General features: G+C 45.2%; 1 protein-coding gene across 1 annotated transcript in view; it reads left to right on the forward strand.

Moving 5' to 3' along the window:
• STK39 (serine/threonine kinase 39) overlaps positions 1-24,969 on the forward strand; it is a 177,026-nt gene that overhangs the window by 49,044 nt on the left and 103,013 nt on the right. The window contains exons 2-7 of the mRNA XM_077319812.1: positions 7,135-7,247; positions 12,033-12,141; positions 12,913-13,054; positions 13,571-13,626; positions 20,083-20,192; positions 20,288-20,389. Coding sequence (XP_077175927.1) covers positions 7,135-7,247; positions 12,033-12,141; positions 12,913-13,054; positions 13,571-13,626; positions 20,083-20,192; positions 20,288-20,389 — 632 coding nt within the window. The remainder of the gene's footprint in view (positions 1-7,134; positions 7,248-12,032; positions 12,142-12,912; positions 13,055-13,570; positions 13,627-20,082; positions 20,193-20,287; positions 20,390-24,969) is intronic.

Below are 24,969 nucleotides of genomic sequence, written 5' to 3' on the forward strand. Positions count from 1 at the left end.
AATCATGACCTGTCTGCTCTCTGTCTGTACCCATTTAACTCGAAAATCAGATCTTATTTTTCTCTACCCAAAGGCGTCTCAAAGCGGCTTACAGTTGCCTTCCCTTTCCTCTCCCCACAACATACACCCTGTGAGGGTAGGTGAGGCTGAGGGGGCCTTAGAATCATAGAGTTGGAAGGGGCCATACAGGCCATCTAGTCCAACCCCCTTGCTCTACACAGGATCAGCCCAAAGCATCCTAAAGCAGTGGTCCGCAACCTTTCTAAGGCTGCGGACTGGTGTGGGGGGGAGGGCGATCCGGCGGCCGCGCATGCCACGCATGCGTGGTCGGTCCGCACATGCGTGTTTGCGCCGTGCACAGCTGCAAACGTGCATGTGTGCCTGCAAACGTACATGCGCAAAACTGCCACGCATGCGCAAAACTGTCGCGCATGCAGGTTTGCGCCAGCAGCCCTGCTTCCCTCCCCCCCCACAAAAAGAAGCTTGCCGGGCCGCAAGCTAATCAGCTTGGGAAGTTTCTTACTGCGGGGGGTGGGGAGAGGGAGCCGTGGCCTGGTGGTTGGGGACCACTGTCCTAATGCATCCAAGAAAAGTGTGTATCCAAGCTTTGTTTGAAGACTGCCAGTGAGGGGGAGCTCACCACCTCCTTAGGCAGCCTATTCCACTGCTGAACTACTCTGTCTGTGAAAATCTTTTTCCTGATATCTAGCCTATATCGTTGTATTTGTAGTTTAAACCTATTACTGCGCATCCTTTCCTCTGCAGCCAACGGAAACGCATCCTGCCCTCCTCCAAGTGACAACCTTTCAAATACTTAAAGAGGGCTATCATGTCCCCTCTCAACCTCCTTTTCTCCAGGCCAAACATTCCCAAGTCCCTCAACCTATCTTCATAGGGCTTGGTCCCTTGGCCCCAGATCATCCTTGTCGCTCTCCTCTGTACCCTTTCAATTTTAACTACGTCCTTCTTGAAGTGAGGCCTCCAGAACTGCACACAGTACTCCAGGTGTGGTCTGACCAGTGCCGTATACAATGGGACTATGACATCTTGTGATTTTGATGTGATGCCCCTGTTGATACAGCCCTTGATATTCCTGCTCGGTCAGAACAGCTTTCTCAGTGCCCTGCCATTCCCAAGGTCACCCAGCTGGCTGCATGTGGGGGAATGGGAAATAAAACCTGGCTCGCCAGATTAGAAGTCTGCATTCCGAACCCCCTCACCAGACTGGCTCTATCTCTATTGTTTAACATGTGGTGATAGTGTGAGAATTTTTAAAAACCAGGGTTCAACTTGGTCTGTTAGCAAAAAAAATAAATAAATATATATCCAATGGACAATTGTTAGTATATGTGTGAAATGGTTTGTTTGCATTAAGTACAATCAAGTTGCTTCCATGAATCTATGAATTAAGGACCTCCAAAGCATTTTTCTTTTTAAAATAACATCAGTCCATTTCTGACCACGATCAAGAGAGCTTATTTTATTATATCTTTAGAACATCCCTATGAGGTAGGTGAGGGTGAGAATGTGTCACTGGCCCGGGTTACCTAGCAAGCTGCCATGGAAGAATGGTAATTCAACGCTACATCTCCTATATCAGGAGTTCTCAACCTTTTTTGCTTGTGGCCCAGTTTACCTCATAGCTGCTGTTAGCTTGAGGAAAAAAGGTACTTTACTACTGGCACTGCTTGTTAATATGCAAAAAATTTATTATTAAACAGATCTGGTAATAACAAAGATGGATTAAATTAGATTGGGTTAATAAACAAGGCAGTGAGCTGGAAAGAAAACAACAAAAATCCGTAACGTGTCTACCTTTGAACTTCCCATTATGTTATGCTCGTGGCCACCCTCTCCCCCCCTCTGGGTGAGGGGTCACTCCGCCTGCAACATCTTCTCTCCAGCTCCGCATCCAACCCTCCCTCCTTCTGCAAGGGCTTCTATGATATTTGATGCTTGAGTATTTTAATACTGAATGCTTTCTTTATAATATAAATAATATCCTTCTTTAATAAAAAAAGCCCCTGTCTGGTTTGCATTCATATATTTCATCAGCATCTCATTCAATCTGTTCCTAACAGCATCTGTCAGAATTTTCTAATCCATGTTTGCTAAAGAAATAGGCCTTTATTAAACCCTCCATCCTAGGCTCCTTTCCTGGTTTTAGAACTAATGCTATCCTGGCTTGCTTCCAAGATACGGAATATATTCAAGCCTAAAACAGATTCTACGTTATTGCCTTTTGTTGAGCTTTGGAACTTAAGCAAAAGTTTTATAGAATTCAGAAACAGTTCCTTGTGGTCTGGGGGATTTGATCTTTGTTTGAGCAGATTCCCTAATCGTTTCACCCCTGCATCACCTAAAGGTAAAGCTAAAGGTAAAGGTATCCACTGTGCAAGCACCGGGTCAAGTCTGACCCTTGGGGTGACGCCCTCAAGCGCTTTCATGGCAGACTCAATACGGGGTGGTTGGCCATTCCCTTCCCCAGTCATTACCGTTTTACCCCCCAGCAAGCTGGGTACTCATTTTACCAACCTCAGAAAGATGGAAGGCTGAGTCAACCTTGAGCCGGCTGCTGGGATCGAACTCCCAGCCACATGGTCAGAGCTTCAGACAGCATGTCAGCTGCTTTACCATTCTGCACCACTGACTTCAAAACAAAGCAACAGAGCAACAGAATAAATTAACAACCCAGATCTATCTATCTGTCTGCATATGGATCATAGATTTTTGCTTCCATCCCTTTGTGGGGTCCAGTCAGGAAGAAGAAGGGGGCAAATTGCTTGGTTTTCCATCAGCCCTTCCTGTTGATGGGTCAATGGATCCAACCCACCGGTCTGCCTCAATAGTGTTTTGCTATTAAAACCTGCACTGTGGAGTTATTCTGTAAAATCTGCATTTCTGTTCAGAATTAAAGAGTTAATGGTTTGATATTTTATATTTCCATTCATAATTATAATTACATTTCTATACCATCCCTTTCAGTAGTACCTGTTTGGGGCGGTTCACATCATTTAATAAAACACGATAAAAATTAATAGCCTAGAACAATTAGAATTACTTTCACAAGCTCCCCTTTTGTGGAGAAAGTTCTCCTGACATTTAACTTAATAAGAATTTCGCCCTACTGCTACTTACTACAATAATCCACGTTGGCATTTTTCTTGAATGAATTGTGACTCTTTGAAGGCGCAGACGGAATGCTTTTTTGCTCCCTCTCAAATGTAAGTTAATGAAACCAGTTTATGCAGAGTTTTGTGTCTCGTTCTTAGTTGTGCATTTATGTGCATCAGTGCATTGAAATCCATTTAAGCTTCCCCCCCTGCCCCCAATGCTGCGGTGTTTCTGTGACGTTGCCTATACACAGAGCTTGATTCTCACTATCTAAGAATGGCACAGCTACTGAGCAAGTGAAATAGTTGTCAGCCTTCATCAGTTTATCACTGTTCTGTATCATCATCACCCCACTCTTGGCAAGAAAATGTGTGGACCTAATCTCAATGTATTTTAAAACCTGTTCCAAGGTTTAAAAGCATTTGCTCTTTTCACTGGGATGCTTATGGAATTTGTATCCACCATCCGTATTCTGGCGAGATTAACCATTAGAACAAGGTATCTTGAACGTAGTGCCAATTCTGTTGCAGATATTCCACGTGGCTGACATTTTTTTCCCCCAAAACTGGGAATTCCACTCTGAACATAGGACAGCTGGGGGATGAGAAAGAGGGGCTTCTAAAGTCCAGCTGTTGTAAGTGAGAGGTCTAAGCCATGAGCTGAGTTTTGGGGTTGGGAATTAGGCACTGAAGGAGGAGAAGAGCAGGTTGTTGTACCCCATACTTTTCTACCTCAAGGAATCTCAGAAGTGGACTCAGAGCAGTGGACTCTGGAGACCTGGGTTTGATTCCCCACTCCTCCACATGCTGCCAGCTGGGTGATCTTGGGCTAGTCACAGTACTCTTAGAGCTGTTCTTGCAGAATAGTTCTCTTAGGGCTCTCTCAGCCCAACCTACTTCACAGAGCATCTGTTGTGGGGAGAGGAAGGGAAAGGTTTTGTAAGCCCCTTTGGCATAGTGATTAAGAGAGCCTGCTTGGTGTAGTGGTTAAGAGCGGTGGCTTTTAATCTGGCGAGCTGGGTTGGATTCCCCACTCCTCCTCCACATGCAGCCAACTAAGTGACCTTGGGCTCGCCACAGCCCTGATGGAGCTGTTCTGACTGAGCAGTCCTGTCAGACCTCTCTCAGTCACACCTACCTCACAGGGTCTCTGTTGTAGGGAGAGGAAAGGGAAGGTGATTGTAAGCCGCTTTGAGACTCCTGGTGGAGAAAAGCGGCATATAAAATCCAACTCTTCGTGTTGTTCTTGGGATTCCTTCAGGTAGTGAAAACTCAGGTGTAAAAAACAGCTCTTCAGTACTTGAGGTGTGTTGTCAACTGAGCGATCCTTGTTTCTAAACGAGGTGTTGGGTACAGATACCGAAATGGAAAATCCCATTAAGAGGCCTTTGGTTTGCTATCCCAAATGCATTTATGTTGTCATGGGCCACTGATCTGTGGACCTGTCATGGCGTTTAGGCTAGACCGGGATGGAAAGAATTGTTGGGAGCTTTGCAGTGACATTTTAGTGTGCCACTAATACTACTCTGACAGGCATGGTGGCCTGTGTTTCTTACATGGATTTCTTTAAAGATCACGGGGGGCAAAATCGTGTGGTATAATCAAGGTATATCAAAGCACTTAATGCTGTGTTATGCTGTGTGTGTGTTTGTGTGTGTGTGTGTGGGGGGTGTGTGTGTGCTGTATGAACATGGTAGTATATCATTGAACTAAGAGCTTGTCCTTAAAGCACTGCAGGGTGCAAATTGCATACAAAACACCCTCCTTCTAAAGAAGTAAGCAAACATCAATTAAAATGCAGACAGTCACGTCCAGTCATGGGGTATTGTGTCAGTTCTGTTGTCAGATGGGAGGGAAGAGGGAAGAGCGGCCTTTTGTTCAGGATTAGGCACGTAACTGAATTCCCATTGTCAAGCTTTGTAACAAAAGGCCGTTTTGTGTGCGATTGTGTGCTAGTTGTGTTGGGGCTGGGGCATGCCAGCTTCAAAGACAGGTTGGGCGCCTAGCGTTTGAGAAGACCAGCTGGGACATCTCCCAAGTACACTGCCTGACTGCACTGGTAGCACATCAGTTGGTTTTTAAAACTTAAGGAAGCTGGGAGGTGGGTGGGAGGGGGTTCACTGCAAACACCAAGTTTTCATTCTGATCCATGAAAGAACCAAGTGGTTGTGTGGAGGAGTACTGAAGAGCTTTTATTGTGGTTTAGAGTTGGGCTTATTCCTAGAGGAGGCTGAGGGCTTAAAGTGGGAATAGAAATTCCAGTCTGCCTTTATGAATTAATAGCTGAAAGGCATCCATTTATTCTGCCCTGAGGGCCTTGCTTTCAGGGCAGATTAAATGGAGATATAGTGGTCTGCTAACAAATAAGGCTCTGAATTTTGTCACCAGATATTTTCAAAATAACACCCACATTTCTGAGACTGGAATCAATGTTCTCATCAGTGCTTCGGTTTTGATAACAGAAAAAAAAACTCTTGGCCTGTCACCTCTCAGATGGTCGAGAAGCTAAAAACACTCTTTTATTTGCTGGCCTTGAGTTGAAAAGGAGATGTGTAGCCAGGGGTGTCAGTGAAACCGCAGGTGAGAAAGTTCAGACAAAGTATGCAACCCAAGAGGTAGAAGTTGTGTAACTTTGAAAACAAACCCTCTCACTCAGGTAAACCTGGTAAAGGTTCAGTGAGAATCTGACAAACTGTAGGGAATAGAGTTTACCCAAATAAGCTTGCTTAGTATAAACTTTTCAACTGAGCTGTTTTGTATTGTTTTAGTTGTCATTCATTGATAGCCTCATTTCTTGTTTTACGGGAGAGGAGTGAAGAAGGAAGAACAGTGAGATTAAAAATGTGGGGTGGAGTGGGGTGTGCACACATGTGTGTATGGGATTGTGTGTCTAGTTTGTACATGTGTGTGCAGTTTGTAGAAATTCCAGCAGTGTCCAGTTTGTAGAAATTCTACAAATCGCTGTTTTAGAAAGGAAATAGCTTGATGGCAGGGTTCAAATGTATCAGTTCGAAGACAGGTAGGAATAATATCTTTATCTGATAACGAAGTTGTTCTCTACATAGCATATTTATATGTTGTAACATAGGTTTTGAAGTTCTGGGCTCTGTCCACATCGGCTTTGCTGCCATGGCGCCCCTGCATCTTACAGCGAGTCTGGAAAGTTCTAGAGAATTTTGTCCACAGAAAGAACTATTCAGATTTGTAAAATCCGCTTTACTGCTTATCATCACCATCAGTATATTTATGGTCTATTGACCAGCAAATTCCAACAGCATCGGATAAAAGCATCTACCTAACTGTGGCCCATTATGCACGGCTGCCGAAACAGCGATTTCGAGTCACATGGAAAACGCGGAGGGGGAAGACGCGATGCACACTGGTTATGCACGGGGCAGGGCACGACAGCGGCAAAACCAATAATAACCGATTATGCACGCGGCGATCCGGGCGCCGCTTCTGGTTGTGCCCCGGTCACCCAAAAGCTACGCTTTCTTCCGCGTTTCGCGAACGTGGCTTTTTTGGCGGCATGCACCGAAGCTGCGGCCGGTTACAGCCAGCACCGTGCGTTATCAGTGATTTTAGTCGCCGCCATTCCACCCCGAATGTGCGCTAAAACCCCCGTGCATAATGGGTCTGTGCTGGACAAATAAAAATTAGATCAGTGTGGCGTAGATGCATTGAAATTAATTAACAATGTGTGACCTTTACTGCTTATGTTGAACCAACCGGCATCCTAGAGTAGGCCTAGATTCCCATGAGCCCCTGCCAGCGAATGCTGGCAGGGGCTCATGGGAATTGTAGTCCATGGACATCAGGAGGGTCGCAGTTTGACTACCCCTGAATCAAGGCCATGGTGGCATCTTTTTGCTTTCTATGGTTCCACCGAGACTACTTATGTCCACAAATTTAAAACTTTTAAGTTAATAATGGATTGCTTAAAACAGCCGTTCTCGACTTTTCTTGACCATTGAGAAATCCCTGAAACGTTGAACGCTTTCATTTCTTTTGTGTCTTTCAGGTAGTGGTGCTACAGCTGTTGTCCAGGCAGCGCTATGCAAACCCAGACAAGAACGCGTAGCAATAAAGAGAATCAATTTAGAAAAATGCCAGACCAGTATGGATGAATTGCTGGTAAGTCAGTAGAACATACAGGATTTCATTTTCCACATTTGAATCATGCAAAACTATTAATTTGGAGCTCAAGTAGTCCTGTTTGGTTAGGGGGAAAGTATGTGTATTGTTTAGTTTTTTAAATCACATCTGTCCTCCAAATGAATTTGAGCGGTATACAGTGTAATTTCCATAATCCCACTGCCCTCATATGTGTGCAGTTCTGAAGGCCTCACTTCAAGAAGGACATAAGATAAAATTGAAAGGGTACAGAGGAGAGTGACGAGGATGATCTGGGGCCAAGGGACCAAGCCCTATGAAGATAGGTTGAGGGACTTGGGAATGTTCAGCCTGGAGAAAAGGAGGTTGAGAGGGGACATGATAGCCCTCTTTAAGTATTTGAAAGGTTGTCACTTGGAGGAGGGCAGGATGCTGTTTCCGTTGGCTGCAGAGGAGAGGATACGCAGTAATGGGTTTAAACTTCAAGTACAACGATATAGGCTAGATATCAGGAAAAAATTTTTCACAGTCAGAGTAGTTCAGCAGTGGAATAGGCTACTTAAGGAGGTGGTGAGCTCCCCCTCACTGGCAGTCTTCAAGCAAAGGTTGGATGCACACTTTTCTTGGATGCTTTAGGATGCTTTGGGCTGATCCTGCGTTGAGCAGGGGGTTGGACTAGATGGCCTGTATGGCCCCTTCCAACTCTATGATTCTATGATTCTAGATGCCTGAGTTGTGTGTGTTTGTTATATTAAAAAAAAAACACCACTTCATATAAGCACCAGGTACGTCCTATTTTAGAAAAATGCCTTTCTTTGGCCTTTTATGCACAGCGACAGCTACCCGGTGCTGCCGCCGTGCTGTTGCGGTGGGGCACAATGCCACGCCGTTCCCCGTATATGCACGGGGACGGGGCATGCTGGGCTGCCCCAGCATAGCGCATGCGCGTGTGCTTTACACCAGGGCCAGGAGGGCCGCATCACTTCTGGCCGAGGCAAGCAAAGTGGCGGCGGGGGGAGTGGTGGGGGCCAGGCCCCCTCCACACACACTGGTGGGGGCAGGAGGTTGCCACCGGAGCCCACAGGGGCGTGCTGTGTCCCAGAAAGGACATCGCAGGTTGGGGCTGTGTGGGCCGAACGACCCGGCGCTGGCGATTATGCACAGCGCCGGCCCGCCTCGGCCCCTGCCGGCCCCCGGCGTACCGAGGAAGCTGCGGAAGTTCCCCCGTTTGCTTAATGCGGGCCTTCCGTAGCCCTGGGCCGGGATTCGCCTGCGCTGGCGGCGAGCATTATTGGGGATTTTCCCCGAAGCGCTGCCACCGCCAGCGCAGGCATTATGGCCCGTGCATAATGGGCCTTTGTACTGCCTGTCTTATTAATGAATTGGAAACCGTAACTGCTTTACCGTTCTTTCAGCAGGACTTGTTTTTAATTTGATCCCGTCTCTCTTGGAATTCTGTTTGACGTTTGACTGCCTTGCCTAATTAATTAATTGGCATTACCTTTGTATGCCTGCTATATGGCAGGATTTCTAAATAGAGGTGTAATCAGTATGACAGCTTTTATTGCTGCAGTGTAAACATCCTTGCTTCTCTTTGGAGTGACGTTAAGTTTACACTGGATCCACATACCACACTCCATTGGAACTGGCAACAGACTTGCACTAAGAGAAGGTGGGGTGGGAATTTTGCCGATCTCTTTCCCTCAACTTCAGATCTGCATCTCATCCTTCACTGTTCAGGGTCTGAGAAGCACTGGCCTGCTGCCTTGCTATCTTCAGGTGTGCCGTGTTTAGCTAAGTCAGCTTGGTGTGGCATTTAAGAGCCGCGGCTTCTAATTTGCCTTGCCGGGCTTGATTCCCCACTCCCCCACATGCAGCCAGTTGGGTGACCTTGGGCGCGTCCCAGCCCTGATCTCACATAGCAGTAATATCAGGGCTGTCTCAGCCCCACATACCTCTCAGGATGTCTGTTGTGGAGAGAGGAAGGGAAGGTGATTGTAAGCTGCTTTGAGACTCTTTCAGAGACAAGCAGGGTATAAAAACCAATTCTTCTTCTGACTAATAGGTGGAAACCTTTTGATTTTCAAGGAGGTGTTCCCTTTTATGACATGCAGTCATACTTTAGGCTTATTATTAACTCAAGTTCCTCACACAGAAGGCTAGTATCATCTTAGAGTGAAGGGTTAGGGTTAGGGTTAGGGTTAGGGTTCAGGCCTAACATTTAAAAGACAGTCCTTTTGCTCGCATGATGAGCCCTGCTTCCTTCCAGTTTTGCCACCTGAAACAGAATCTGGATGCTATGAAACAGTCTTGTGTCTCAGTACACGGTGGTGTACTGAGGCAGTCTGCCCAGTTTGCATGGCCCCTTCCCACCTTAAAAATACATTTTGTCGGGAAAGGTCTCTGGATCCCGGGGGGTGGGGGGATGGAGGGGGAGGGGAGGCAGAGATATCAACACTGTACAGGCGACCCTCTGCTGTAAATATGTGGAGGGCTCATTTTTCAGAGCTTTACCCAAGAGATGGACAGAAAACAGTGAAACCACTTGCTAACTGGCTCCACTGCTCGTTAAATATTTTGGCGGCCTTCCTCTCTAGAGGCAGTCTCCATTCCTTCTCTTTCACAGCGGATATTATTTCTATAAGGGAGGGGGATGGGAGCTTCACGTGGGCCTTTAGATGTGCAAGGGGAAGGGGCTGCGGAGAATCCAGTTCTGGAGTGTAAGAAAAAAATCCAGATATATTAAATTGGAGATTCTATATGTTTAGGGGGACCGTGAATCTTTAGGGAGTACCTCGAACCTTCAAACATAAAACAAAATTGAAAGTCGTTTTTTTTTTTAACATGGCATAATTCATCGTCATTTATTATAATGTATCTTGCATGCACATTTTGTTTTGTAAATCACGCGGATAAATCATTTATAGGCTGCATCCCTCGTCCTGCGGAAATGACTGCATCGGGAGAAGCTTTCTGTCTGTTAAAGGAAGCATAATCATGTTTGCACCGGAATCCTTCACTTGAATTCAGAAGAAGAAAAATAGGCTTGCATTAGATGTGTGTTACGTATCTTCCTTTTTAAAAACAGAGTCTTTTACACGTTATTGCCCATTCAGCATCTTTCATCCAATGATGCAGTCGTGAACCTGTTTATATGTCTTCATTGACTTTCAGTTATAATTAAGAGAGTTGTCTTATTCTTCAAACTGAAGGGGCTTTCAGTGTCCAGCATCCAGACCCTTCTGCACTTAATGCCTAATCTTGTGTTTTCTGGGGTCTGGTTTCCCTTTGGCTGCCATGAGTTGACACCAGGCTTTCCACAATAGGGCTTTTCTCCTGACGTTTGTCCTGTTTGAACATGCCACGCGTTTTCAGCATTGGACTCTGAAGCAGGCTGCATCTCGGAATGCTTTTCTGCTTGTTTGTTTTTTTTAAATTGGGTCGTGCCTTTTGTATTATCGCATTACCAAGAAGATGTCGCCAGTTTGCCATTGTAAAAATTCGGCCCTCTGTCTTCATCCGCCATGTTGTGCACTCCCTCGTGCCTATCCGAAGCACTCTGTGACTCCCTTGACCCCCCACAAACTTCTGTTGCAGCCCCTTTCTAATTTTATTTTTTGACTTAATGATGATTGCATTATAGTGCAGTTGCAAACGGACCACCAAAAAGTTCCCCTCCCTGCCTCGTTCTCCTTCAACCTAAGAAAAATTCTATAGTTTTCCCAGATTTTATAAAGCGAAATGCAATGTCACGCCACATCTTAGCAAAGGAATAATACCAATCGGTCCGCTGTTACTTACCGAATTCTTTAATCGGCTAGCTATTGTTCCACATTCTGAAAACTTGCCAAAAAAGTGGACATAAGCTACTATTTCCCGAGAATGTTCTAATGAACTTCTAAATAAACTATTGCCTTTACGTCTATCATCTTTCAAAACAAGTTTCCTGTATCTTTATTCAACCTTAAAAAAAAAAACCAACCAAAATGGCATGCAGGCAAAATACTTGGGGGGGGGGGGAAGTGTTAAACAAAATGCCTGCAGTTACTGTATTTGCCGGTGTATAAGACGACCCCCCAACATTTCCACTCAAAATACAGTACTATGGGCCACTATGGACAGCTATATCTGTCCCAACTGAAGTGCACCCGGCATATAAGACGACCCCCCCACTTGGAGGCATGTTTTTCAGGGGGGGAAAGTAGTCTTATACGCCAGCAAATACTGTATGTTATTGGGTTATTATGTAGTTATAGGTTTTTTTTTTTAAAAGCAGCTTTGGGAGACATCATTGATCCTCCTTTTTCACGGTTTTAAAAAGCACATGCAGAGGATTGCACAAATATGGGAATGGTCCCATTCAATTTCAGAACAATGGGTTGCATCTTGCTTAAACTTCCCACAGATCCATGAACTCCCATCCCCGGAAGGACACTTCCCCATCTCCCACTTGACTTGTAGCCCAATTTGCCTCCAAAAATGTTGCTCCTGATGGAGGGGAATCACAAGTCTGCCATGGAAGGGGAGGATTGATGAAAATCATTCCCTTCCTTGTGTGTGCGAAAATGTTAAATGAGATACAGCCCATTCTTCTTTTAAAAAATAGAGGTGTGCATGTACATCAGTGTACGTATTGTGCAAATATGAAGTACTCGTTTTTAAGCGGTGGCCATTGTAGACTCGGAGGAAGGGTAGGCGTGATATCCAAACGTACAACTTCTCTTAGGTTGAATAATTGACTGCCTTTGATAGACGATCTGTCGTTCCCTTGCCAGAATACTTATGTCATATTTATGTTTCTTATAGAAAGAAATCCAAGCCATGAGTCAATGCAGCCATCCCAACATAGTTACATATTATACATCTTTTGTGGTCAAGGATGAGCTTTGGCTGGTCATGAAGCTGTTAAGTGGAGGTAAGTTTTTTCTCTCTCACTGTGTGATACTACACAGCTCTATATCAACATTGTTTATTTGTTTATCTATGTGTCTGTCTGTCTGTCTGTCTGTCTGTCTGTCTGTCTGTCTGTCTCTCTCTCTCTCTCTCTCTCTCTCTCTCTCTCTCTCTCTCTCTCTATCTATCTATCTATCTATCTATCTATCTATCTATCTATCTATCTATCTATCTATCTATCTATCAATCAATCATCTCGGGGAGGTTCACAATATAAAACCAATAAAATATGGTAAATACCCATATAGCTTACACACTACCAGTCCTTTAATTCAAAGCTTGTGTCTTACTTTTTAATTTGATTGTAGGTGGTTGGGATTTAAAGAATCTATAGCGGAGGTAGTCAACCTGTGGTCCTCCAGATGTTCATGGACTACAATTCCCACGAGCCCCTGCCAACAAATGCTGGCAGGGGCTCATGGGAATTGTAGTCCATGAACATCTGGAGGACCACAGGTTGACTACTCCTGATCTATAGGACAGGCCAGAGTGGGGGGACTAAACATTCTTCAGTCTCGGGGGCAATTGCCCCCCCCCCCCCGCCACTACAGGCTTTGCAGCATTGTAATGTAGCCATATCAGGCAATGTGGTATTGCAACTTCCTTCATGCTTGGTCTCAAATTCTCTGGCTGCCACTTCTTTCCTATATTTCTGAGTTAGGCACAAATATTTTCTGGATGATCTGAAGGAGAACCTCCTTTGTTTCCTGTAACCTTGAATCTTAAATTCTAGGATCAATGCTGGATATAATAAAGTACATTGTCAACAGAGGCGAGCATAAGAATGGCGTCCTTGAAGAATCAATAATAGCAACAATTCTTAAAGAGGTTTTGGAAGGCTTAGATTATCTACACAGGAACGGGCAAATTCACAGGTAATGTGTGGAAACAACCACAGCTAAATTTCTTTTTGTACTTTAGCTCCTTTTTTCCTGGTGATTTCCCAAAACGTAATGTTTCATTGTTGGGTGTGGCAGTGCTAAGAAGGATTGAAGTTTCTTCTCCTGGTGGTCACATAGATTTCCTCACGTTATCTCAAAATGGGGGACGTCCTGGGCCTGCCTCAAGCTTTCTATTTGATCTGATTGGCTGGGTGCAACATGAAGAGAGTTTGCGTTCCACATGGGGGTTCAAGTCTTGGACAGTCTCTTGTCTAAAATAAGCTTTCTGAGAGTGGAAAAACGCCAGTCCCCGCGGCTGCCCCCCCCCGCCCCCCAATTTCTTTTTAAAGTGGCAATTTGTCCTTTTAACGAGATGATCATGTAATCGGCATGCATGGAGTAGCATTTAATTTATCCCGTGGCACGTTTCTCAGTAAAGAAAATTCCATCAAGAGTGATGGTATCTCTGCTGCCTGAATTGACATGCTTCCTATTTGTTCATTTTTGCAGGGATTTAAAAGCGGGTAATATTCTTTTGGGTGAAGATGGCTCAGTACAGATAGCAGGTAATAAAAATGGAGCATTGAAGTTTTTGTCTGTGGGGTGGGGGAGACAATCTGAAGTACGTCGAGATCCCATTGAATTTTAACTCTTTTTAAAAGCAAGAATATTCATTGATGGCGCATCCTAAGTACTCAGCAAAACATTTCTGAACGGTGTGTCCCTCAGCCTTACATAGCGTAGAGCTGTTGAGGTGGGTCCTGCCATGTGATCTGATAAGTGTTCCGTGTAACGCAATTCCATTGGCACAAGAGCGATTGTAAGTTCGGGCACCGATTTTTTCCAGTTCCCATTGGCGTTGCTGCGACGAACAATCAAAAGGCTATTTGATCCTGTCATTCAAATCTGACGTTTGAGGTATGACAGGGCTTGACTGAAGAAGGTCATAATGGGGTGGAGGTGCTGAAATATACTTTGCAAGATGGCTTGTGCAAGCAGAAATGCAAAAAGGGACATGGTTGAATTGACTTAGCACAAGGGCAGGTTGCAGAGCTTTTCCCTGTTGCGCAAGCAGAATTTATCTGTGCCTTCTAGCCCTTTGTGTGGCAGTGGCTAAAAACATGAGTTTGCCAGTCTTCCATTAAATCTCCCTTGTCCTGAACTCACTAAGTAGACTTAAACAAACCATTCCCTCGCCTTCTTTTGCAAGAGGGGGGTGATAATAATGTTTTCCTTTTTAGTTCTTGTTATTTTTTGTAATGAATAGAAGTGGCTTCATTGTCAAAAGTTTCTGTAAGGTTAACTCTGAATAGCTGCCAGATCATCTGATGACTTAATTCTGTTTGACAATAAGGAAAGCGATGCATACTTGCAGATGAAGCCAAATTCTGTTCGAGAAACCATGCACGTGGCCAGTCCAGAAATGTTCTCGTTCAATGATCTTGCTGCAATGGTTGGTGAAGAAGGGGCAAGTCCCTGACCCCTGCTCTGGAATAAAATCCTGCCTCCTATCTCTGATCTGAGTGTGAGTCCTGTGTTGCCTCAGTATTACTTTTTAAACTGTAAACCAGGGGTAGTCAACCTGTGGTCCTCCAGATGTCCATGGACTACAATTCCCATGAGCCCCTGCCAGTCCATGGACATCTGGAGGACCACAGGTTGACTACCCCTGCTGTAAACATCTTGAAACATCTGTGAAAGAAAACTGACCAAAATCAGCTCTGATGGAAGGGCTGCATGTTCTCCTCCTACTGCAGATTTGGCTGAATTAAAATACAGGTGACTTAAGGTTTAATATTAATTTAAAACAAAGCCTTCCTAATATTTGGGGTACCTTTTTACACCCCCTGTGAATATTTAAAAATGCCATTTCTAATATTCTGTGAGTCTTTGAATGTGCTCTTGCAGAATGGCCGGGGGTTTCAGTATTCTGGAGGTTGGATCCCAAGGTGTTCAGCAGTAGAACAGTACTTGTGTTAGTGGAAGAAGGGTAGGCAGTTTTTGCTAATTCCCCCCTTCTACTGCAGACTACTGACAATGCTCCTCACACTGTTCATAAAGATCCTTTGTCCCAAGCGATCAGAATTTGGCAGGTATGGACTCAGTGGGCTGCAGCTGACGGAGTGGAGCTCAGTAAAGTCCCATTCTGACAGCCTTTTTCAACTTTTTAAAATTGTTGAAACACCCTTGAAACATTCTTTCAAGCTTTGAGAAACCCCCAGAAGTGGCACAATCGTGCAGAATATGGTTCGGAAGCATAGCTGTGGACACGCCCACCCATGACCCCTCCCCTTCCCACCGCCTCCAAGGCCATCATTGACCATGGGATGGGGGGGGGGCAGTTCAACATGAGCATATATGGTCATATAACCCAATAAATGTTTAACAAATTTAAAAAATACATTAAACGTTAACTCTCGCCCATTCTGAAAACCGTTCAAGAAACCCTGGAAGCCTGCTCGAAGGTGTGGCTTTGGTTCCAATCCTGTCCAATGAAATAAATCGTTAGGGACATGGAGTTTGAATAGAAGCTTAAAACTAAGCTTCATTGGCTCTGTGGTGGCATAGAGCAGGGGTAGTCAACCTGTGGTCCTCCAGATGTTCATGGACTACAATTCCCATGAGCCCCTGCCAGCATTTGCTGGCAGGGGCTCATGGGAATTGTAGTCCATGAACATCTGGAGGACCACAAGTTGACTACCCCTGGCATAGAGTCTTCATTGCTGTGTTACAATTCTGATAACGGAAAATTTGTTTATGACCAGGGTAGAAATGGCATGTGTTTCCCCCCCCCTATTTAGTCCTAATTTCTTAATGCCTATTGCTGTTTTAGCAGAAAAATTTAAAATTAAATTTAAAAATTAGGGATCAATTGAGAGGCTTGCAAAGTAGAGAAAACCGCTAGAATTTGGAGAATCCATGAGCTTGATTGTGGTTAAAGCAGAGCAGTTTCATTAGTAGACGCTGAAAAGAAGCAGTAACTGATAAAGATGCTCTACCCCCAGTAAAAGTGAGTTGTGTTGTTTTGGATCAAGGGCTCACAAAGAATCTCTTGACAAAGCTGCTTTTTATCTCCTAGGGGGTTGTGTGTTATTCTTTTATCATGTCCTTGGAATTCATGCCCTCTCCAGTTTCGGTTCTGCTTGAAGGCGACTTCTCGCTATGAAATCCTGTGGCTAAATCTAGGCCATTCAGCTGAAAACAAGGCATGCCCATGTCTTCATAAATGTGGTATATCCTTGGGCATGAGTATTTTTACAAGAGCACTCTTTGAATGGCAGAGCACATGTTTGTGTAAACTGTGCGGACCAGCCTTTCTCAACTTTTTTACCATTGAGAAACCCCTCAAACATCCCTCAGGCTTCGAGAACCGCCATAAGTGGCGTAATCATGCAGAATATGGTTGGGAAGCAGAGTTGTGTATGTGCCCCTCCCCTTCCCACCCCCTCCAGGCCCATCATTGGACATTTGGGGAGTGGGGAGTGACATGACCATATATGAACCAATAAATGTTTAAAATTTTAAAAATTAATCTCCACCTATTCAGGAAACCTTTCCAGGGCCATCAAGAAACCCCAGGGTTTCACAGAACCCTGTTTTAGAAAGCCTGGTGTAGACAGAGATTGCTCTTTAAAAAACCCTTTCCCCTAAAGTGGCAAATATTACACAGTGTAGAGTTAATAGTTTCTTACACAAGACTCCACAGTGTTAGTAACTTGCCAAAAGGTGTGGTTGCCATGACCGGTTTTGGGTTGGGTGGGCCATGTGTCTGACACTGTGTTGAGATGTTCCATCAAACACCTCCAAAGCACAGTGTGGCTGCAGAAACAACCCTTCATCCATCTTCCCATCCATGGAGCCAGAAGCAATCTTGGTAGGGCTGTGGGTGAGTGGCAGATCATCCGCTTTGCACGCAGAAGGTCCCTAGTTCAGTCTTGAGCATCTCCCATTAAAAGGTTCTGGTAGTAGGTGACAGGAAGGACTTCATGGACACCTGTTGCCAAGCAGAGAAGACAGTGCCAGCATTTGTAGACAAATGGTCTGACAGTAGAAAGCAGCTTCATGTGTGTTCATACCAGAGCTGTTTCCAAATAGGCTTTTGAATTTGCTTGCGAGGGATAGTTCATGGGTACATTTCTTAAGGCTGAGATGCTTCAGAGTTCTCTCTCTCTGTGCTATGGTCTATAACAGAGGTAGTTAGCCTGTGGTCCTCCATTTGCTGGCAGGGGCTTATGGGAATTGTAGTCCATGAACATCTGGAGGACCACAGGTTGACTACCACTGGTCTATAATACCGATAATGTTAGCAGTAACCTCCTGACTTTCCCAACCAATCTCAGGGTTGTCTCTATGGAACTTTCTGGGATGAAACCAAGTCTCCACCCCCAATAGCAGATTCACAGCTGAACTGTGAACAAGCTCTCAAGATGACCTTGGTAAATAACTGGGGAGGAGTTAGCTGACACATGCAAGCACTCAGAGTACCAGAAGATGAGAGTTTTAGCTGCAGTTTTCATCTAAGATGGCTTCCCTCTTGAGAGTTGTCTTATGTGACTCTTTGGGTCATGTAGTTAGAAAATGTGTGTGCGTTGTCCTATCAATATTACATAACCTTAACATTCTGGCGAGAATTGAACCTAAGGTCACACCTAAGTTTCTTGTGTTTCTCACTGAATCCCCTGACTGCTCTTCTGGCTTAGTAGCCAGAATGAAAAACTGTAGGCCAGGGTAGACCGGAAACCATTGTAAATGCATGATTATCATATAATAAATAATAATAAAATAAGGTGGAAGACTTCCTTCAGAGCAGGTCCACCAACAGACTTGAGTTGAAACTATGTTGGTTTAGTACATCCTCAAGTACCGGCTCAGTTCTGCAAGACGGGCCTCTTCCGCCAATTTTTTGGTTGGGGTCGGTGATTTTATAACATCTGATGGGACCCCCCTCCCCAATGAAAACACCTGCATGAAAACATCAACCGGAAAACACCTACTGATGGGGAATGCTAGAAATAACTGTCACAGCTGATGCTGCTGTTCGATACAGGTGCTGATTTTAAGTGGTTTTAAAATGTTATTGTTTTAAACTGTATTGTTGAAATGGAATATGATGTTGTCCACTGCCCTGTGTTGGCTTGCTGAGAGGGCGGTATATAAATTGCACAAATCACGGCTGTGCATACTTATGTGTTGACAGCTAATTTTCCCCCTTTTATGAGTGTCCCCCCCACCCCCGTGGTTTGGTTCAAATCCCCTAGCGGGTATCCAACCAGGTTTGCCAACTCAGTTCAGTTCAGTTTATTAATACAGTCAATGACTAGCAAAAATATATGCACAATTGACCACCAAGTAAAAAGAAGAAGAGTTGGTTCTTATATGCCGCTTTTCCCTACCCAAAGGAGGCTCAAAGCGGCTTACAGTCACCTTCCCATTCCTCTCCCCACAACAGACACCCTGTGAGGTGGGTGAGGCTGAGAGAGCCCAGATATTCCTGCCCGGTCAGAACAGCTTTATCAGTGTCATGGCAAGCCCAAGGTCACCCAGCTGGCTGCATGTGGGGGAACGCAGAATCGAACCCAGCATGCCAGATTAGAAGTCCGCACTCCTAACCACTACACCAAACTGGCTCTCTTTGATGACAGAAATTAATACAGCATGCTAGTAAAATTGGCGGGTTTGCTTAGCTAAAACTTTCCTTTTCCTAGAGATTAAAAAGCAGTATTTTGCTGCATCCCATGAGACTGACTTAATCCTGCCTCCCAGTAAAAATGTCACAAGATGCCTCTCCCCATGTTCCAAATAACTTTCCAAAAGCAAGACAGAGTAGGGATTATTAGGAAACAATCAAGCCTGCAGATTCGTTGCTGTACATAGGTAAATCTACTTGTGAACTGGATCCATGGCAAAGGCTTAGCCTGAGCTATGCGAAGTTGAGGTGAAAGTTTCTGCCTGTGATTGATCTCAGGACCCTTTCACACCTGTACATAATCACTTGTGATTAACAGGCATTTGTCAACCAGTGCTTAGGTTTTCCTGGATCCTTCTTGACTCACAAGGAAACAGCAGCTACCAAATATCCCAGTAAGCTTTTTACACGCAATTACAGTAGTGACATATCTTAATCTGGGGTGAAATGTTTAGGATTCCCAGCTATTGACACTTGATTGACATACTATGCCAATATTCTCACCATAAATGTTGTGCTATAGAATAGTGGCCCCCAACCTTTTTATCTACGGGGACCAGTCAATGCTTGACAATTTTACTAAGGCCTGGGGAGGGGGGGATAGTCTTTTGCCGAGGGACGTCGCCACCGCCTGAGCCCCTGTTCCACTTGCTTTCCCACTGGCGCCCCTGACTTCCCACTGCCCACTGGGGGGCGCTGCCAGTAGCAGTTGCACAGTGCCATGCCGAGGGGGAGCCCCAGCCATGGCAGCCGCCAGAGAGCACCAAAGGTGAGCCGGCAGCAGAGCGGCAGGGCAGCCCCCGAGGCAGCAGCTGGGGAGGAGGACGAGGAGGAGCCATGGCCTGCTACCGACTGATCAACGGACTGGTCCCAGTCCCCGGACCGGGGGTTGGGGAGCACTGCTATAGAAGACGATTTGGTCTCTTACCAACTTAAAGTAACTCAAAGCAAAATAGCTGGAAAACCATTTCATTGTTTGTTCATACTTTCTTGAAAGTGTATCTTAAGAACGGGTATTCTTAAATTCTCTACGAAGTGCATGGAAAGTGCAAGCTTGGGATGCCAGTCTGAAAAGAATGAAAGGCCTCTTGTTCAGTGTAAATACGGCTTTCTCTTAAAAGCATGATTTATGAAGGAGGAGCGGCATCTTATGACTCCTAACTGTTCCACAAACTGCGGTATTACGCCTCCTGAATGTTACATTTTCAGCTTTGCTTAAATAGAAACATCATATTTTTTATGTAGCATCTGAGTTAAGATTAGCATATTTCCCTCAGTACACCAACCAAATGCTAAAAGTGGCTTCTGTTTCTCTCGTGTCTCCTCTGGCCCTTAGATTTTGGTGTTAGTGCATTTTTAGCCACAGGAGGGGATGTTACCCGTAACAAAGTAAGGAAGACATTTGTCGGGACGCCATGTTGGATGGCCCCTGAAGTCATGGAACAGGTATGTGGAGAGTGGATTTATGGCTCTCGTATTTTACATTGAATTAAACACGTCCGTGCTAATTTAATTCCCCCCCCCTCTTTTCTGTGGAATAGGTGAGAGGCTATGACTTCAAGGCCGATATTTGGAGCTTTGGAATAACAGCCATTGAACTAGCAACTGGAGCTGCACCTTACCACAAATATCCTCCAATGAAAGTAATAACATTTACAGCATAAGCAGATCGTCTTCTAATGCAGTGGTTCTCAACCTGGGGGTTGGGACCCCTTTGGGTCGCGGCAGGGTGATCAGCTTGGTTGGGGGGGGGGCACTGCCACTGTTGCCGCTCCTCCTGCAGGCACCCGCGCTCGGCCACCAGCCGCTCCAGCAGTTCCTCCAGCACAGTCTCACGCCAGGGGCTCCTGGTGGCGGTGCAGGTCAGCAGGACAAGAGGCAGAACTGAACTGAGAAACCCTGGGGGGGAAACAAATTTATATACAATCATGAACAATGAATCTTCACACCATTGTTCAGTTTCGGTTTAATTTCTGTGACAGAACCCTTGCATAGTTTTGTGGTTGGGGGTCACCACGACATGAGGAACTGTATGAAAGGGTTGTTGTGGCATTAGGAAGGTTGAGAACCGCTGTGCTAATGTGACATAAAAGGTCTTCTCTGTTGATCATCAAATGATAGAGGAGTGTCTGTCTGGCTTTCTAAAAAAAGGAATCGAAAACGTGGTTAACTTTTAGGATAAACTGTATGACAAGGGAGCACTAGTGTAAAGCCCAGGAGAAAAATAAGGGCTTATGGATTTCTAACTGCAGATTTCATTCCCCCCCCCCCCCCCCAAAGGTGGAGGAACATGAGCTTCTTTGGGGAAACTTGATTGCAAAAATATAGTAACCCAGTGTTGAATCTTTTTGCGACACATCTTGTCAAGTTACCAAGCAAAACTCCAGCCCTTCCTGGTTTAAAAACCCGGAATGTGAATGTTGAGCTGTGTGTTTCTGGGTTGTACAGCTTTGCTAGTTTTTATTGTCATCTGGGATTTGTGTGACTGCCAGGCCTACTGGGTGCCAGCCGGGTGTGTATTTTGTCTCTGGACCTAGCAGGAGTCTAAAAGCCTGGCACAGTTTTCAGTGAGCGATGTCTCCAGAGTAGCCTGTGTGTTCTTTGGATCTGTTTGCTCAGATTAAAAATGGCTTTTAGATTATCCTTGCCTTCACTGTTTGTCTGATGAGGTTGCTCTTATCACCGCCTTCCGTCCGATCTCCTTCTGGAGGCAACACCGGAGTGCTCTGCTCTTGAGTTTTCCCCTCAATCTATGGCAGCCTTTCTCAGTATTTTTACCATTGAGAAACCCCTGAAACATTCTTCAGGCTTCGAGAAACCCTAGAAGTGGCACGATCGTGCAGAATAGGGTTGGGAAGCAGAGCTGTGGACATGCCCACACGGGGCCTCTCTCCTTCCCGCCCCCTCTGGGCCCATCATTGGCCATTCTGGGGGGGGCAGGTCAACATGACCATATATGATGACATCACCTGATAAATATTTATCAAATTTTAAAAATATATATTAAAAAAACTAATTCACTCCCCCCTATCAAGAAGCCCCAGGGTTGTTGAGAGAGACTGATCTATGGGTTAGAGCAGGGGTAGTCAAACTGCGGCCCTCCAGATGTCCATGGACTACAATTCCCACAAGCCCCTGCCAGTGAATGCTGGCAGGGGCTCGTGGGAATTGTAGTTCATGGACATCTGGAGGGCCGCAGTTTGACTACCCCTGGGTTAGAGTGTTACTGCAGGGAAAGGCTAATTCATTTTGTACAGAGCCAGGTCCTATATTAGGGGTCACCATGGGTGGGCATTTGCTAAGATCCACGGGCCTGATAGAAGGCCCCCTGTTGGTTGGACATGCCAGGCCAACAGAATGACTTATCACAGTGGAGGAAGCAAGCACAAAAGAAGAAGAGAGAAGAGCTGTTTTTATGTTATACTGCACTATTTACTACCTGTGAGCGTCTCAAAGTGGCTTACCATCTCCTTCCCTTCCTCTCCTCACATCAGACCTGTGAGGTAGTGAGGCTGAGAGAGCTCTGAGAGAATTGTGACTGGCCCAAGGTCATCCACCTGGCTACATGTGGAGGAGTGGGCAGTCAAACTCAGTTCTCTGGATTGGAGACCATCACTCTTTAACCACTACCCAAAGCTGGCTCCTGAATCCTGTGGTTTGTTTTCTTCTCAAAGACCCATTATGCACGGGGGTTTTAGCGCACATTCGGGGTGGAATGGCGGCGACTAAAATCACCGATAACGCACGGTGCCGGCTGCAACCGGCCGCAGCTTCGGTGCATGCTGCCAAAAAAGCCGCGTCAGTGAAATGCGAAAGAAAGCGCAGCTTCCGGGTGACCGGGGCGCAACCAGAAGCGGCGCCAGGATCGCCGCGTGCATAAACTCTGGGTTTTGCCGCCGTCGCACCCCGCCCCGTGCATAACCGGTGTGCGTTGCATCTTCCCCCTCCGCATTTTCCATGTGACCCGAAATCGCCGTTTCGGCGGCCGTGCATAATGGGCCAAATAGACAAACATCCTGGGAGGAGCTGTGCCAGGGGGAGTGGAGTTGGATTCTCTTGTGCCTTATTTTGATGCCCTGGTACAGTGGGGGCTAAGGGGATGCGAGGTGGCCAGGATACAAGCTTCAGTTGGAGGGCCAGGATAAAGAGCTGAAATGGAGTAGCCCATGGATACCCTGAGCTCAAAGGCCTTTAAAACCTGCAGCCAGTTGTTCATCTTGTGTGCCTGCACATGTATTCCTTTATTTATAAAATTTATATCCTGCCTTTATATCCAGACAGGGGCATCAAGGTGGCTAACAACTAAAAGCATAATGTTTTAAAAAATATTATAACAATCAGGTAACCCAAAAAGTAAAATATGTATTAAAAAGTCAGCAACTGGAACTTAGGGCAGGAAATTGAGGCCGTTGAGGGATTGGCAAGCAGAATAAATGAGGCTTCATATGTCGGTGGAGATTAGCATTGGAAGTTACCAGTTTCAGAAGAATACTGTGGAGGTTGTCCTAGATTTCCATTTGTAACCAAAAATGCAAGTCATGTTTAGAAAATAGGTGTTTGGGGGTTGGGTTTTTTTTTTAAGGCTTTGCACTGTTGAGTCATCTGAGCATCTGACTTGTAGGAGAGTTAAAAACAGAAATTTTATTCACAAAGTACAACTGAAGTGTTAATTGGGACACATTTTTAATCCATGTGAGAAGGATTTCTGTACTAAACTGAAAGATAAAGTGAACTACCAACACATTTTTGCGTTCTTTGTTATTATTTACTATTATTTCCCCCCCTGCTTGTTATGCCGCCCTTTCCTAGAGGGCTCAGGGCAGCTGACGAGAGTAATAAATTACATAAAATCACATAAATCAATAAAATCATCAGTCTTCAAAATGCCTAACATTAAAAGCAAATCTCAACGTTTCAGACAAGACCACCTCTTTCTCTTTTGAGAGAGAGGGGCACATGAAGTGCATCCATAGTTCTTGGTGGTAGATGTTAACTTATAAGTTGGGTGTTTTAAGTAGGGAGGTCAGACTTTTGTTGTTATTTCCTGGCCTCAGCCATAGACTTGGCAGAACAGCTCTGTCTTACAAGTCCTGTGGAACTGTTGAAGGTCCCTCAGGGCCATGATCTCATTCAGCAGAGCGTTCCGCCGGACTAGGGCTGAACAAAACTTGATCTTGGTTGAGGCCAGTTTGACTGTTTTTGGAGCTGGGGATCTTGAGCTGGGCTGCAGCATACAACGGGCTTTAAATCCAGTACTGTAATAAGCCAAGATACCAATAGATATTTTGTACATTCTACTGCTTATGCTTATGCTTTCTTGGGCCAGTTCTTTAAAGAAAGAAACGTTGAAATAGGTACTGCATTCTCCTGTGTGTTTCACAGGACTGGGAATAATAATTCTGAATTCTGAAGATTCAGCCTTGGATAACTAGGAAGAAGTCTAGTGCACAGGTGTAATACAGTAATTTGAGTTCTGAGACCCACAGTCTTAAATATTATTATTGTTGTTGTTGTTGTTGTTATTGTTATTATTAAATTTATTAAATTTATTCCTCACCACTCCTGGAGCTGGCTCGTGGCAGATTACAGATGTCCGATAAAAACCCAGTAAAACCCCCATTAAAAGGACACAAAACCCAAGACATAAAATCACAATAGAAAAGAGAACGTGGCAGAATATCACCCCACCAAGCCCTAACTCTAGAGGGGGAGGAAGGAGGTTGAGATGACATAAGTTGTTGCTTAACATGGGGGGGGGCATCGATCTTCCTCTCTGCCCCCAGCCTCAATCATTTTGCAGGCCCAGTGGAACGTCAAGAGTTCCCGCAGGGCCCGCAGCTCGCCCCGGAGCTGTGGGTGCATGGCCTGTCCCCCCTGGGAGGTCTGTCTTTAGGTATCTGAATCCAATATTAATACACTTCCTCATTTTGTAGCAATAATGGCAGAGTAAAAAAACATTTCTATAGAGGTGATGAAGAGTTATAATAGGCCCTGGTTTCAGGAAATTGATAAGCATGTATGATGTCCCTGACCACTTTCCTCCCCCAGAGGCAAGATTTTCCACAAGTTTTTCTGTCCCCTTTATTTACTGAGCCACTCTTGTTGTCTTTTCTGCTTTCTCGAAGAACTCTGGCTGTCTTACCATGTTGCAGTGCAATATTTTGGCTGTTGCCTCAACCCAGGAACCTGTGGATAAGGAACCCGCTTTAAACAACTTAAATGG

Source organism: Paroedura picta, chromosome 2 (assembly GCF_049243985.1).
Source record: "Paroedura picta isolate Pp20150507F chromosome 2, Ppicta_v3.0, whole genome shotgun sequence".
Taxonomy (NCBI): Eukaryota; Metazoa; Chordata; class Lepidosauria; order Squamata; family Gekkonidae; genus Paroedura; species Paroedura picta.